The 17,087-nt window shown below is 47.2% G+C and overlaps 1 protein-coding gene across 1 annotated transcript in view; it reads right to left on the bottom strand.

The window, feature by feature from the left end:
• Nucleotides 1–2,038: 2,038 nt before the first annotated feature.
• The window catches only part of eif2b3 (eukaryotic translation initiation factor 2B, subunit 3 gamma), a 27,458-nt gene continuing 12,409 nt past the window's right edge, over nt 2,039–17,087 (bottom strand). Inside the window, exons 6-12 of the mRNA XM_080836923.1 lie at nt 12,989–13,078; nt 11,289–11,422; nt 10,893–11,083; nt 10,217–10,279; nt 9,421–9,569; nt 5,595–5,698; nt 2,039–2,235 (exon numbers count right to left, since the gene is read on the bottom strand). Of these exons, the coding sequence (XP_080693049.1) occupies nt 2,183–2,235; nt 5,595–5,698; nt 9,421–9,569; nt 10,217–10,279; nt 10,893–11,083; nt 11,289–11,422; nt 12,989–13,078 (784 nt within the window). The 3' untranslated portion in view covers nt 2,039–2,182. The remainder of the gene's footprint in view (nt 2,236–5,594; nt 5,699–9,420; nt 9,570–10,216; nt 10,280–10,892; nt 11,084–11,288; nt 11,423–12,988; nt 13,079–17,087) is intronic.

Here is a 17,087-nt window from a genome sequence, read left to right on the forward strand (position 1 = left end):
CTCAAGAGCTCCATTTAGAGGAGAGCCGTGCAGACTGAGCACTAGGCATGCAAGCAGGGCTGGTGGAACTAGTCACAGGCAGGGTTTCAAAACAAAACCCACATCAGAAGTCAGCGGCAGTGGGATGCATTACTGTCATTCCCACAGGCTTTCTTTTTCTCTTTGAAAAAAAAGGGGGGAAAAAAACACCCGAAAATGTAATGGAGGAATTAGACGTATTTGGTTTGATGCCAGCATCGATGATGTTAGGAAGGTGTTCAGACAACTTGGGATGTTGGAGAGCCGTTAATGCTGCGTGCCAGAGTAGTCTGTCTCGCACTAACAAACAGGCCATGCTTCCCCCCTCCACCCGCCCCCCCCCCCTGGAAGCAACCCAGAGACAGGCGAGCAAGACCTGATATATGATCTGTCGGCTGACATCTGATCTCCAGCTCTGGAAAACACAAGCATCTGTCACATTTGGCTGAGAAGGGTGGGGACCGACACAGAACACAGTCCAGGAGAGAGCGTGCACACACACACACACACACACACACACACACACACACACACACACACACACACACACACACACACACACTCACACTCACACACTCGCTCACACGACCAGAAGGACTGGGCCTACGGTGAGGCGTCTTTGTCTAAATATACAGACCTTGGGGAGAGCACTCCCACCTGGGCCTGACCTGGCACTTTGTGTGGAGCCACCGTTGTCGGGTGGGGTCGTTGAGTGGCGTCCAATCAGATAGCGGCGAGTTAACGTGTGAATTAAATTAAGTCCACCTCGAGTTTAAGGGGGGAACCCAGGGCAGAACTCGAAAAGAGAGAAGAGACGATACGAGAAGTTTCACAGTTCACATTCCTCCCCAAAAAGAGCTCCCTCTAATTTGCTGCTCTGACTAATATAAAAGTTGTCAAAACATGAGTCTGTTCACAGAGGAAACTTGGGGAAAAAAATCTTTCCTACTCTAAAGATTGAGCTGAAGGCGTTTTTTTTTTTCGAGAGCACTGTGTGGCTTTAATAATTTCTTACTCTGGTCTGGATGGAAATGGTCCCATCCAGTGGGAGGTTAGATCAACCTGGAATAAACACATATTCCTAGAGGGGAAATAGAGAAAAAGAAAAGAACTAAGGAGGGGAAAGGGTTTCATTAGTGATTATAGTGAGTGATTAACAACGGACTCAAACACACCAAAATTACAATACTTGGTTGAAGAGACAAGGATCATCTGACAATTACACCAATTAACCTAAACGACTCCAGTTGGCCACAGACACAACAAGACGCAGAGCATGTAAATCATACTTTGAGGCCAATGCATCTTCCTCGAGGCCTCGTCATCCTTAATGACCAAAGATCTTCAGACCTGTAATTTAAGAGATGCGTTGCCGATGGAATGCCATAAATCTCTTGATGGCATAAAGAACGAAAGAGAGTGGTTGTGTGTGTGTGTGTGAGGGAAAGAAAGAGACAGAACTAGTGAGATAGAGAGAGGGAGAGAGAGAGAGGGAGAGAGAGAGAGGGAGAGAGATAGAGAGAGAGAGGCCGAGCAAATAAGAAGGTCTGTATTCTGGCATTTTGTAAAAGGAAGAGCGTGAGCGGGAATGAGAGAGGGAGGGAGGGAGGGCTGTTACTCGTTGGGATCTCGCTGGGTGGTCTATCCCTCCATTTTCTCTCCCCCCCCCCCCTTCCCCTCCTTGTGTACAAATAAACTCAACCCCATTGTGGTTATCTGTTCGTTTTAGCATCGGGACACGCACAGACTCACTCACTCACTCACGGTGGTCATGAGAAGGGGGTCCTGGAGGTCCCGCCAAACAAATAGCTCATCCACAGAGCCGTCTTCACAGCCAAGCGTCTCGGCTGAATCTATACGGCCGGACATGCAGAGTAGCATGAATGAGCCGCTCTCTCCCACCACACTGTTTCTGATCTCTTTAAAACAAAGAAGGCCACCACAAGACAGAACTGAAGAAACACGTGGAGAAAGACATTCTTAAAAAAAAGAAAAAAGAAAGAAAGGATGACACTGAGTGTGTTTTGAGATAAATAGCTGGCATTTATTTTGGACACTGTGTGTGGATGTGATTATAAAGATCAATGGTGTAGGAGGCCAGATCTTCCCCCTCTGCTATCTTCTCTCTCTGGTCTTCTGTGAGAAAGTGTCGTGGCCAAGTTTTCTAGATCTCCATAAGTTGATCACTCCCAACAATTACCTCATTGGTTCTTTCGGCTGCAAGGAAGAGCAAAAGAAAGTTTAATAATACAAGATGACTGACAAGCTGAGCCAGCATATGACCCTTCAGTCTCTACGAGAGCAGTAGTAACGTAAATGTGTTTCTCCCATCACCACAGGCTATGATCCTTTCTTTTCACACTTCAAGTATAAACAGATGATGTAACTGGCAAGTACCGACAGCATTTTGTGCTCATCCCCATCACATTTCAATATTACGAAAGTTTTATACAAATCCATGAAAATGTCACCAGACTAGAAACATCTTATAATAGACGGACACAAACACATCAGTCACAGGAGCACACAGGAGCACACACAAACACACACACACAGAGAAACACAGACACATACACACACAGACACAGACACAGACACACACAGACAGACACACACACACACACACACACACAGAGGGTCTGCAAGGCAACTCCAAACCAAATCATGGAGAGGTGATTAATGTTCCATATAAAGACATATTTTAGTGTGACGGAATCTGTACGAAAAAACTCATTTCTCAGTTTGGGGAAAGATAAATAGAGCATGGAACGCTAGGAGAGTTACATTTCTAAGCCCAGAAGCTCTTTTTTTTTTTTTTTAGGTGGCCGTGGTGAACGTGTGCGTGTATGTGTGCGTGTGGGGCAGTTAAGGCACAGAACATGGAGTGAATCCAGGGGAACGGCTGGCCGCCTGTGAGCAACGGTGGGGAAAGGGAACACCTGCAGGAGAGCCACACCTGATCGCCATGCAGACTGTTTCTCGCTTCCCTCTCGCCAGGGTGGTCCTCGGCAGACACTGCTGCCCGTCCACACCAGCTGGGCCAGGGGAATAAACTGTAATGCTTTTAGCAGCAGCACAACCGGCCCGGCCCAGCACAGCCCAGCGCCGCTGCCCCTATTGGGAACAGGGAGGGTGTACACAGAGGAGCAACTGCACCAGATGGGACGGAGTAGGATGGGACTGGAAGGTCGAGATGGATGGAGCCACCTTTATGGTCCTCTGCCATGTTCCACCTGTCATATTGCCGTCAGTCTTCAGCTCAGTGATTAGAGAAGGTTACTGGCCTACAGAGAGGACATGTTATCCTCAAGAGTGTCCCTCCTGCTGACAGAATCCGGGGGAAAGGCAGGGCTTGGGCTTGAGACTCTGTGTCTTCTTAAAGCGCCTCTTTTATCTGCACTAATACTGTCATCATATTGAAATGTCATTCAAATCTTATTTATAGTGCTATCCTCGGTTAAGAAGCAGGGCTTTTTTTTTTTTTTTTTAACACTGGTGCCAAAACCATCTTAAACAGAACACAGAGCTTTCAAGTTGCTTCAAAGGACTGCAAGTGCTTGTTATTTCAGGAGGGTAGGAACATCAGAACTACAGGGCAACTTGGCACTTTGATGAGTTTTTTTTCCCCCTATTAAATTAAGATGATGACTTGGCTTCAGAAGCCTCAAAGGAGCGGCTGTCATCCGCTGGGCTGCTGGGGTAGGACGTTTATTGCAGTTATTATAAGCAATGCTTTTTAAATAATATGTTACAATAACCTCTGTGATGGGTTCTTTTCTTAATTCTGGGGGATATCTTTGAATGGTGGTCCCTAGCTGTGCAGTTTATGACTGAATCGTGTGTGTGTGTGTGTGTGTGTGTGTGTGTGTGTGTGTGTGTGTGTGTGTGTGTGTGTGTGTGTGTGTGTGTGTGTGTGTGTGTGTGCGTGTTATACCCCATTCCCCCTCACACTAAAAGCCAATTATGGTGTTGTGTGGGAATGGTAGTGAAGTCAAATCTATTCCCCGGGGACATTTACAGTAATCTACTGCCACGGCTCCACTGTGAATCGAAAAAGCAAGATTCACGTTTTCGAGAAGGGCAAGAGGAAGGGGGAGGTCTCCTCCTTCATTGGCTGCATTAATGTTCCATTATTTCTCTCAGGATTGTTTAGTGTCTATGTGAAGCCATTTAATCATCAGCAAGTGGTTGTGATTACTTTGAACGCAAGAATGCCTTAGAGAAATTCCTGGTTCGTATGGGTGCCTAGTTGCTATACTAGCTAACTAGCTAGCTTGCTAAGGAAACTTTTAAATAGTCTTAAATGGTTTAACTGGTAGAGTTCCTTTTGCAATGATAGCTCGTTATCTAGCTGATGTTACAGTCTCCTCAATTATACAATTATAATAACAAAAGGCAGAAACACTCTGCCTCTGCAGCTTTGCCCCCCCAAATATAATAGTTTAACTTAACAGATAATTAGTTCATATTAACACACCCTAGCAAATGGCAACTGTTAACATGGTACCCCAAGCTGGAGATAGCTAGGATAGTTCATAGCTAGGTGAACTGGCGTGAGACCTCGCATGTTTTACACATCTTGCAGACGTTCACGCTCTGTAGCATCCTGTTAAATATAAGCAGGTGGGAATACTGAATATGTGACTGTACCATTATAGACTGAGTGGGAATAAATATTTGTGATCCATCTATGTTGTTTTTCCAGATGCATTAACGGGTTTCGTATGTGAAAGGGGCTTTGATGGGGTGTGGCTGAGGGGGTATACAGCAGTCTAACTTGTAATTTGGGATATCTGGCAGTAGGTCTGTATGCCCAAGTCTTTGGAGGTTATGCTGGGCTAATCAGGTCCAGTCGCACTTTGATACCCCATACAGTGGTGAGAGAATGGTGGCAGGGGCAGAAGGGGAGGGCTGGGTGGGGTCTAGAGGCTGGAAATTGTTGCAGTTTGGAGGCGGGGGTGCGTGGAGTAGCAACACCCTGTTGTTCAGTCAATTAGGCCCAGGCAGTCTCTGGACATCTTAAGTCTGCCTCAGGCGGTGTCATTGATGGAGAGGTTAGAGACCAGGGCTCAGACCACCCGGAATACAACAGCCTCCAGCCAGCCAGCCAGCCAGCCACACACACACACACACACACACACACACACACACTCACACACACACACCCACACACACACAGGTTCACATTCACTCTTACACACCAATGCAAAGCCCACAGTCTGATTTAAGACTGAGCGGATTAGGAATATTAAAAATAAAGCTCAATTGTACACACAAGCTTTGGTTTTAATGCGCTATTAAAGCAGATTACAAGCCACGGCTCGCTCTCTCCCTCTTGCTCAAACACACACACACACACACACACACACATAAACACACACACACACATAAACACAAGTTGACTGAAAGGAACACACACACACATAAACACAAGTTGACTGAAAGGAACACACACACACACACATAAACACAAGTGGACTGAAAGAAACACACACACACACACACACAAACACACATAAACACTCATATCTGTGTGTGTAAATGTGTGAAGCGGTTGATCAGTGTTCAGTGCTCACCCTCTGGCTCTATGCGCTGGCTGCTCCCCACCAAACAGTACTTAATGTCAGCACTGCGCCCAATCACCGCATTACTGCAGATCACGCTGCCCTGGATGTTACACCTACCAGACGGAAAAAAAAGGATTAATACACTGCCATTATTCAGGGGGAACAGGACACACACTTTCACCCAATTCAACACACACACACACACAAAACATGGAAAAGATTCAAGGCTAGAATGTTGCCTACACACACACACACACACGCTATGGAAACCAGGCGGTTCAAGAAGAACCAGATATGGAGTCTCCCACACCCGACATGCGGAGTAGAACACAATCCCTGGGTCAGGATGTGTGGGAAGACAGAGAAGACACATTTGTGTGTGTGCTGACACACACAGACACACACACATCCCTATCCCGCATGTTTACAGCATTCAAAGAATAATATTTTCCTGGGATCGCTTTGGCACCATAAAACTTTATTTGCACAGTTTAATGTTTACTTGACTTGCTTGGGCCAATTTCACTCTGTCTTTTTTCCCCCACTACTGCAGAAACATATTCACCATGAACATTCAGCTTTCATGTCTTCTGCTAATTACACAGCTGAGGGTCTTGTCCTTCTTTCACCCGGCCCGCAACCCCCCCCCCCCCCACCCCCACCCCCATACGAGGAAACATAATACCTCAGAGTTTTCTTTTTTTTCCCGGCAGGCTTGTTTTATTTTCCTGAAGACAGCATTAGCATATATATTAAAAACAACACCAGCCTCCCCACACATGTGTGCCAGCGCGTGACTAAGAAAACAATGCCATCGAAAAATGCAGTGGCATCACCGCGCATGTAAGGGTATGTGTGTGTGCGTGCGTGCATATGTTTGAGTGAGTTAGTTTCGCGTTGTGAATTCGACGAACAAGTGTGAATCTTGCCGTCAATGGAGGGTCCACAGTGGCCCATATCTCCATAGCCATTATTGTTTTATTCCCACTTAGTGAACTTTGGGGGAAGTAGTGGCCTCCACTGTGCTAAATGTGATAAAGTCAAAACTATATCTTTTTTTAAAGCAACAGAAAAATACGCTGGACTCTGCCATGCTTTCAGGGATCTGTCTGGAACGCTATCTTCACACATCACTACAATAGGAAATAAAGGCTTCTGGGTGGCGACGGCACACATGGCTTGGCACAATCCCATTCTCCTGCCAAGCGTTTACCCACTGCAGTTGGGGAGATAAACCTGCCGCTACATGGCCGCGTGAAGGAGCTTTGGGAGGGTGTCTGACTGTACGAGGAAGTCTGACAGGAAAAGAGATGGGCTGAGATAAAATTACTAAGATAGATAGAGAGAAAGAGGGAGAGAGAGCGAGAGAGAGATGAACAGTGCCAAATATTTCCTTGTTGTGTCCTGTGTGTACCCTTAATACCTTGGCAATATAACTATTTGTTTATGTGTTAGCAATAAGCAATAAGAGTGCGAAGATTGAGTGTGATAGAAGGAAAGGAAGACACAAGGAGAGAAGAAAAAAGAGAGACAGAAGGAGTGATGCAGAGGGAGAGAGGTGCATCAGGTCTGCTATCTCTGAATGAGTGTGATGTGTTAGGTCCCGCTGACACCAACACAGGCAGGTCTGTGAACTCTGAATGTGTGTGATGTGTTAGGTCCTGCCGATACGGACACAGGCAGGTCTGTGAACTCTGAATGTGTGTGATGTGTAAGGTCCTGCCACCACCACGGACACAGGCAGGTCTGTATTGGCAGTGGCACATGGCCATCTATTCAGGTGTGCCAGTGGAGGGGAGCCCGAGCGAACACACGCAATTGACGAGAGAGAGAGAGATAGAGAGAGAGAAAGAGAAAGAGAGATAAAGGGATAGAGAAAGAAAGAGAGAGATGGCGGGTGCAGGGTGACGGGAGATTACAAGGATTGGCGTTTTTAAACAGAGAGACCACCAAAGAAGCTGTGCTGAAACACCACTAATTACTACCACGATGCTCCTCCTCACAGTGACCCCACACTCCTAGAGCACACACACACACACACACACACACACATCCCAACCCCCGTACTCTACCCATCCTCATCCCCCCTTCCACACACACACACACACACACACACACACACACACACACACACACACACACATCCCAACCCCCGTACTCTACCCATCCTCATCCCCCCTTCCACACACACACACACACACACACACACACACACACACACACACACACACACACACACACACACACACACACACACACACACACCACACACACACACACACACACAAAAAGAATCCACCACTTTGTAAACAAGCACTCCTACATGCAAACAAAGGGTGGACAAAAATGCAAGTGCCTTCTTTAACATGCCAGGGACTGCTAATCCCTTCTTACATTTTTTATGTTCTGAAAGAATTGCCGTTTCTTTCTTTCTTTCTTTCTTTTCTGTCCTTTCTTTCTCTCCGTCTTTCTTTACTCCTTTTCTTTCTCTCCTTTCCTTTTATGCGTGCACTAACTTGGCGATGAGGGTACCCATGCTGGCTCTGGACTTTGGTTCTGGGGGGGGAGACTGTGCTCAGACCAAAAGCCCTTCCCTGGGATTTAAAATAACAGACTCCTTTTTTTCTCTTTTCTTTTTCTATACAACAATTCATGTTATCCTCAGACTTTCACAAAAGCGAGCAAGGACGTCATTTACTCAAAATCAGCTTTAATCTAACTTCTTTCCGTTTGAGGAAAAAAAAAAACAAGAAGAGAACAAAAAAAAGAGCCAAAAAAAAAAAAACGATAACGAGAAAAGAAATTAGCAAGTGTATGAAAGACAAGGGTGCTGGCAAGAGTTAGACGATGATCCAAAAGAGGAGAAACAAATGTTGCATTAAATGTTGCATACTTGTTACATGACACGCTTGACGTGTTCACTGCTGTTGTTCATCTGACAACATGAAAATTGATGCGAAAAGAAAAGGTTATTTCTTAGAATGGAATGGGGGGGGGGGGGGGGGGGGGGTTGTAGGCTTTGTATCTATATTCATCACCTATCTGTGTGGGTTGAAATGTGACCTTGTTCAGGGTCACTGAATAGCCATGCACATTTCACAACATACGTTTCTGTTTTTTGTCAGCACAACAAGAGCAGGACTAGTCTCCCACTCTCTCTCTCCCCCAGGACCCACCATCCCCATGTCTCACCCAGAAGCAATGCAGGGGAAAACACTATAAAAAAAGATTTGTTTTGTTCAGTATAAGCGCTGCGAGAGAGAAAGTCCCCTCACCTGTTGCCCCCTAACGCTGAGCAGTTAATCCAGCAGATGGCATTAACCTCCGAGCCGGAAACTTTCTCCACGCAGAAAAAGGTGCCGAGCCCAAACCGCTTAGGCAGTTGCCCCGCTTAGATAACATGACTTACAGCAAGTGTTCTGGCGTAAGTTTAGAGCCTTGAAGTGACTGGACATTTTATCAGCATTTGTGATTTGTCCTCTATGAAAAAGTCAAGTTGGAAAATTGACATTTCTTTCGTTTTGCCTTAACCATGTAACATTTCTCAGCTTGTTCGAGGAACTCATTTCAATTTCTTAAATTGTGTTTCGACTTCTTCAATTAAATGAAGATGCTCCAATTGGCATTTAAATATAATGTTTTCATTGTGTCTTGCACTAGCAGAGTATGGTGTCAGTATTGTGAACTAGGGGTATCGACTCACTGCTCCTTTGTAGGAAGGCACCTGCAGGAAGCCTGAACATTAGTTAGTGGATAAAGAAGTCGGGCGATCGACTTAGACGAGTATAACACCAGACAGGGAAAGACATACTGTAGAGAGGGAGCATCATCTTACCCCTCCTCGATGGTTACACCATTCATTATGATGGAGTTGGTTATCTTAACCTTCTCCTTCACTGTGGTAGATGCGCCGATCGTTGAGCGTTTAATGGACGTCTTGTCGGATATCTGACAGGAGGATCCAATTATACTGTCAGCTCCAACCTTTCCGGAGACAAAACAGACGTAATTACAGATTGAAGGGATTACGGTGACTTACCCAGCCACTTGATCCTTAAGAGCTCCAAACACAGCTACATTTTTATTTCAAAGACAAAGTCCAGTTCATCACTGAAAGCTTGCTCTTCACAATGTGAGCCTCACCTCACTGAGACAAAATATAAACAAAAAACACAAAGCTAAAGAACGGACAGGGAGAGAGACATGGACAGGCAGAAGTACAGAAAACTAGAGAAAGAGAGAGAGAGAGAGAGAGAGAGATTGAGAAACAGACAGAGAGAACCTGAGAGTTAAGGAGAGAGACTGAGCGGGTCAGAGAGAGAGAGAGAGAGAGAGACAGACAGACAGACAGACAGACAGACAGACAGACAGACAGACAGACAGACAGACAGACAGACAGACAGACAGACAGACAGCCAGACAGACAGCCAGACAGACAGACGGACGGAGATACAGACAGACAAACAGACAGACGGAGATACAGACAGAGAGTGAGAGAGAGACAGAGAGAGAGAGCCCATGCATTTGCAGGATGCAAACCATGTTACTGCTACAACATTAATTACCAACACAAGTGTGTTTATGCAGACACATGCGAGTGAGATTACAGCCCCAGGAAGGGGCTGGCTTACCAGACAGCGTTCCGCCACCACAGCTGACGGGTGGACAGGAGGGTCATCAAACAGCTTCGGAGCCTGTTCCAAACAGCACACGGGACATGCTTGTTAACACTCAAAGTATTTATTTGTTGTTAAAGTTCCTGAAAGGAACTAACCTCCGCTTAAAAGTGTGACACTTTTGATCAACCTAAACCCACCTCAGTTGGGTGGACTGGCAAAGGAGAGGACAGAGATCCACCTTGTGTGGATCCCGCACTTACAGGAAGATCATATTCCAGGACTCTGAAGTACCATCTCAAGCATGACATCTTCATGTATATTAATGCAACAGTGTACGATGTGGTCTCAAACCTCAACCATTTATAGAGAAAAATGTGTAATTAGCAATAAGCTCCTTAAGGTGACTCCTTACGATGTTTGTGTGATGTGGGTTGATGTGACGCTTTTTGTAGAATCAATGAATCATTGGACACAGACACACTGACTAATTTCAAGAAAATCTTTAACATTTTGTAAACTTCGACGTTCGTAAATGCATTCATTTCTTACTTCATGTTCTTTTGAGTGCTTGCTGGCCGATTGGGAAAACGCACTTATTACCCTTCCAAAAGACTATTTATACGTATACGCCTCAGTTTTCCCTTTCGTAAATCTTAGATGGCCAGAAGTGCTTCTGCTGTTAGCTCACCATGCGGTTGGCCTCGATGTAGGCGGCGAGGGTGTTGACGCGGTAGCACATGCCATCCTCCATGAGGTGCACGTAGCAGCGCAGCTTGCCCCCGTGGTAGGCCTCGCTCATGTCGCCGCGGTGATCGTTCCAGCAGGAGCGCTCGCGGGTAAGCTGGAGCAGGATGTCGTCCTTAGAGGGCACAAGGATGTCTGGGGGGGGGGGGGGGGGATGGGTGGGGGGAATGTAGACGTGATTAATGAGGGTGTGAATAGAAAATGTGTGACTACTTAGTACGCTATACACTACATAGATTGTAGTGATAGCTTGTATTGGTAACATATAACCTAGGGTTAGCAGACTAAGATATGCTCTGTGGCATTATGTGGTATAATGTAGTAAAGCACAACTACTTACCAAGGTTTGCAATCCGATCTTTCTTCTTCTGGTCCTGATCGACATCATCTTTAGGCCTCTGTGAGTTCATGGACTTGGAGAACTGTTTCCGAACCAGGTAAGGCACTAACTCTCCCCGGATGGAGGAGATGGACCTGAGTACATCAAAAACAAATAAGGACACTCAAGACGCCACAGAAGCAGGGATAGATAACGTCTTCTGCTCAAGTCAAGCCTGATGTGTAGGATGGAACTAAATCCAAACATTTTTGGAACAGTCCAATGAGTTTCCTCCATCAGTTATTTAGGGGTCATGTAATATGTGTGTAGGGTGTCTCTACAGTTCAAGGACTATGGCCATATAAACAAACAAAAAAAACTCAAGTTGAAGGCTCTCCATGAGGTAAGAGCGGGGACCAAGTCATGGTTTAGAGCCGTGCGTTTCTGCCGTCTCTCTGACGTGCAGTCAGTCTAGGCCCCCCACTCTGGCTCTCCCCTCTGCTTCACTTTCTTTAAGGCTAGATTAGAATTTCCATGTGAAAGCGGAGAAAGAAACAACAGTTACGCTGTCCGTATTTCCTCCTTCAGAGCTGCAGTGCATACAACTTTCACGGAAGGGCTGAGCGAGCGAGGGAGAGAGAGAGAGAGCGAGCAAGAGAGAAAGAGAGAGAGAGCTAGACAGAAAGAGATAGACTAAAATGGAGACCTGAAAGGAAAGTGAGAAGAGGGGGCTGAATAATGGAAGAAAAAAAAAAAAGTCAGCGTACTTTGATGAGAGAAAGAGGAAAGTGCAGAAGGAGGAGAGACTGGTGTGTGTGCGGAGGGGAGGGCTGGTGGGGTTAGGCAGGGCAGTGGCGGGGTCACCCTCGATGAAATGATATTTATATCAGCGGCCCAGCAAATTAAAATGTCAAAGCAGAGTGACTGGTCTTCAGAGAGGGGGAGAGGGAGAGAGAGGGAGAGAAAGCACACTGTGTGAGGGGGACACAGAGCCAATGGGCCAAACGCAGCCACTGCCTCCAGTACTTCCAAGAGGCTGTTGAGAGTCCGCACAAAGCCCGCCGGAGCTGCACAAAGGCAGGCCTGGGAGAGCCCAGAGAGAGGGTGGAGGGGGCGGAGATACTCTGGGTGATGGAGGTGGGATGGTGGTGGTGGTGGTGGTGGTGTTGGGGGGGGGGGTGGGGGGTGAAGGAGGCCTGGTTCCCGTTTCACATTCACGAAACTCAAAAGAGAAATAGAGAAGATGTGAGGGTGGGGTGGGCATCTGCAGACAGTCAAATTGAAAGTCTTCAACCTCTTGCATTCTAACTTTACAGAAGTAACAGCCATAAAAAAAAACAATAGTTCAGCCATTAAAGAAGTGAGAAAAAGAACTGTTACACACAGCAACTGTAGGGTGGTGTAGGGTGGTGTGTGTTAGTGTGTGTGTGTGGGGGGGGTGGGTGGCAGAGACTATAAACCTGTAAGGTGACAGGTTGTAAAAGTACTTAACACCTTGGCTGAACACCTCAGCCGACTCAAAGACTCGCCGCTCCAGCTACGCTTATGTTGGTGTTTATCAAGAACCAGTCTGGGTGATGCATGCAGGGAGGGAGGAGGAGGAGGAGGAGTTGGGCCGTTAACATCGCTGGGAGACGTGAGCTGTTAGGCCTGATGGCCGACGTGAGAAGGGTTAACAGAAGGAGGTGTGAGACTTAACAGACTGGGAAAAATCCCCTTACTTGTTGTCTACTACGAAGTCGACCACAGATTTCCTCAGGCAGTACAGGTGGGCATCCAATAGGCCTGTCTTGATGTGCATTCTGGGATGTCTGTGAGAGAGAGACATCAGAGAGAGGGAGAGAGAGAGAGAGAGAGAGCGAGGAAGAGAAGGAGGGAGGTTAAGAGGGAGAGATCAGAACAAAGTGATTAAAGAATACCAATAAAAGCCTGCCCGAAGACTGCAATATTACGGAATGTGATATGGCAAACCCACAACAGTGCCCCAAGCTATAAAAAACCACACGCAAGATCTAAAACTATCAAAACAACCAACAACAACAACAAAAGAAACCTCCTTGGACTTTCCCCCTCTCTTGAGGGCAGATACTAATTACACGCTGATGTATGAAGCTCGTGTATGGGTTTCATACGGCCTCTAATTTACCCCTCCCCGGTCCACATATTAATTGGCCTTTTTTCAAGGGACCATCTGCTCTGGCAGGGCTGAGGGGAAGAGACACGTCTGAGAGGGGAACTCTGGGATGGCGACCGCTGGCACCCAGGCTCTAATGGACTCCCTGGCTTTCCTGTGTCCTTTATGAGGCCACATCAGACAGTCTCAGCCTCAGCCTCAGAGCCCCCCCCCCCTCCCTCCAGCACACCTAACAATGCTGCCGGAACCATCCGGAGACCTCCTGTGAGCAGTCAATATGGCCGCCGTGGGGGAAGAAGTGTCCTGTGAAAGGATGGGAGTGAGAGAGAGAGAATGAGTGATTGAGTCAGAGAAAGAGGGGGTGAAGGAAGGAGAGAGATAGAGAGACGGGGCAAGTGAGGAAGTAGGTGAATGAATACTTGAGTGAGGGAATGAATGAGTGAGGGAGGAGGTGAAGGGAGAGTGTGAGTGAGTGAGTGAGAGGGAGAAGGAGAGAGTGAGTGAGTGAGTAAGAGAGAGGGAGTGAGTGAGTAAGAGAGAGGGAGTGAGTGAGTAAGAGAGAGGGAGTGAGTGAGTAAGGGAGTGAAGGAGGATGCGGTAAAAAGAGGAAGAGGCAGGCAGAAGGAAAGTAGCACCTGTTGCGAAGCTAACCTCATCCCATTCATGAGTGGCATATCAGAAGCCCGCTGACAGTGTTTCAGGATCTGGGCTGTATTTTAACGCTGGGCCTGTCTAACGTAAACCTGATGTGCTCTCACCCAGCCAGTCCATCAGCGTATAGATATATAGGCTAGGTGTTTGTGAGCTTTTTCTTTCGGCCCCTTCTGCACAACAGTGACAGATAGGGAAAAGACACTCCAGAGGAAAATAAAGCTGAAGAAACATTAAGCTTCATTTGCACACTAAATGGTCCCAGACTTTGGCCGTAAAAAGTGCGCAAAGCCAAAAATGACAGAACGCACTATGTAACCAATCTGTACATCTGTACATCGTTGAATACACAATTAAAAGGGTTCACTTTTCTGCCTTCAGTGATCAGAAGTGCAGCGCAAACAACTTCACAGGGGTCTGCACTGTATGTCTCTCCTTCTGTGTGTGTGTGTGTGTGTGTGTGTGTGTGTGTGTGTGTGTGTGTGGATGTGTGGCTGAGCACAGGGCCTTATTCCATCCTGCTGGAGACATTTATGATGCGCGAGTGTAAGAGAACCATGGCCTCCTGTCCCCTCCCGGGCTCACGGCCGATCTTTTCTATCCTTTCTCTGGTGTGTGTGTGTGTGCATATGTGTGCATGTGTGTGTGTGTGAGGGTGGGTGGGGGGTGTTGAATGCCCTTTGACACCATGGAGCATCGGCCTGCAAGACGCTGCTGGCGCCGATCTCTAAAACAGATGCAGCCTTGTATAAATCATGCCACGGAAGGAGGCGAGCGAGTGAGCGAGTGTGTGTATGTCAGTCCAGTGTGTGTGTGTGTGTGTGTGTGTGTGTGTGTGTGTGTGTGTGGGGGATAAATAAGCAAAAGGTAAATTATGACGACTTCTGAGCTGTTCCATCGGGCCGCAGTGAGGGGCCTCATGCTGAATTCCTGAAAAGCAGGGAGGTGTGCAGGCCGACAGAGGAATATTCCACCTCACACATCCACATATGGCTCCAGAATGCGCTCTCACAGAGACAGACACACACACACACACACACACACACAGACACAGGCACGTTAGGAGCCAGCAGGTTGCTGCATTCTGTGTGTGTGTGTGTGTGTGTGTGTGTAAGTGTGTGATGTAGGCTAGCATCCAGGAGGTGAACGGCGAATAAAAGCATGACTGAGATTTATGGGAACACCCAACATGTGACATCATGGTTTGGCACCTGTAAGCCGAAATGTCTGAGTGCGCAAGTGTGTGACTGTGTGTGTGTGTGTGTGTGTGTGTGTGTGTGTGTGTGTGTGTGTGTGTGTGTGTGTGTGTGTGTGTGTGTGTGTGTGTGTGTGAAGTGGGTGTAAGTGTGGGGATGACTGTATGTATGTCTGTGGGGGGGATGACTGTAAATGTGTATCACTGTGTATGCCTGTCTGTCGGGGGGGGGGGGCTGTATGACTGTGTATGGTGACACATATATTGTGTGTGTATGTGTGTGTGTGGGGGGGGGGGGGGCAGCAGGGAATGTGTGTGTCTGTGTGAGTGAAGGTGGCAGACAGTGCATAAGTGGCTGATAACGAAGGCTAAGGGGCGGGACTTTTGGGGATAAGAGTGGGAGCAGGGATGTCAGGCAGTAGGGTGCAGAGCTTGGTAATGAAGTGGCCCACGATTAAACCAGACCAGAGCTAGGTCGATAGGCTTTCGATAGGGATGATTCATTTCACTGCCACACATCATGCTATCACACACACACACGGTTGGCTGTGTGTGACTGGTATTTGCATCAACAACTGAAATACCACCCTGCTTAAAAGAACAAAGGTGTGTGAGGAGTGCGGTCTGTGTGAAGTCACTCCATAGTGATCTGAACAAGGTGATGAACTTGATGCTTGAAGGACCACGTGCAACCTGCGCAATAAAAACCTGGTTTGGAAACGGAAAGTACTTCGAAAATACAACTGTAGCGGTGATATTTAGCCCGACAATGTTGTTTCCTGCTCCTGATTGAAAACAGATTTCGGCACTAAATACTTTCTCACAACTTCTCTATACTCTGATGTCACTGGATTTTCTCACTTCTCTCCTCATTCCCGCTTGGACCGCTCACTACTGGCAGCCAGAAGAGCAAAAAAAAAAAAGAGAGAAAATTATAAAGAAACATTTGGGAAAAGCCTTCGGGCCTGGTTGTGAGTGAGCAAATATGTGTGTGAGTGTGTGAGTGTGTGACTCATTAATGGCTTAAATGTCTTACAACTTAAAAACTCTGACACACACACAGTCTTGTCAACCCCCCTCCTCTACAACAGCACATTGCCGTACAGTGAGGTCATGCACTCCAGAAACTCTCTCTTTGTGTTCCTCCTGAGGGGACAGAGGGGCCGTCAGAGTCAACAGCAGCGGCGGCAAACAGGGCAAATTGACTCAGGCCGGCGGGCCAGCCTGTGGGCCCGCGGCAAACACCCGCCCCTTTGTTCTCCACACTCGCCCTGGCTCCGGACTTCTCTGAATATAACAGCCTTGGAGAGTGGGGAAGGAAGGGAAGGGGGTCAAACTGCGCTCACGTGCCCCCCAGGGGGGGCATACGGGGTATTCGGTGGACGCACAGGGCCATAAGACATATGTGATTCACACCTTCCACCAAAACGTTGGACAAAACAAAGTTCGCAGAGGGTGATTTCTTGGGCGTAGCGTTTTGTGGGATAAAAAGTTTGCCGTACGCTACTGCATAATGTCTACACCTTTCAAATACTTGGTGGGCCTGAGAGGCAGCTTTAACATGTTGGGGCTTCGGATTCTGCCATCTGTAAAACCTTTACTGCATTTTTCACCGTGAGGGTGTTAAACACACACACACACACACACGCACACACACACTGTATTTCTCAGTCAGAGGAAACTGAAACGGAAGACTCTTCACCTGTCACCAATTTGAGGCGGAAAACACAGCAAGATCGTAGGTGAGCGGTATCGGTTGGAACTGTTCAGAACTGTAAAAACCAATTCAAAGGTCAATTAGCATCACATGTGCAGCATGTTCCCCAGCTCCCAGGTGGAA

Source organism: Sprattus sprattus, assembly GCF_963457725.1.
Source record: "Sprattus sprattus genome assembly, chromosome: 4".
Lineage (NCBI taxonomy): Eukaryota > Metazoa > Chordata > Actinopteri > Clupeiformes > Clupeidae > Sprattus > Sprattus sprattus.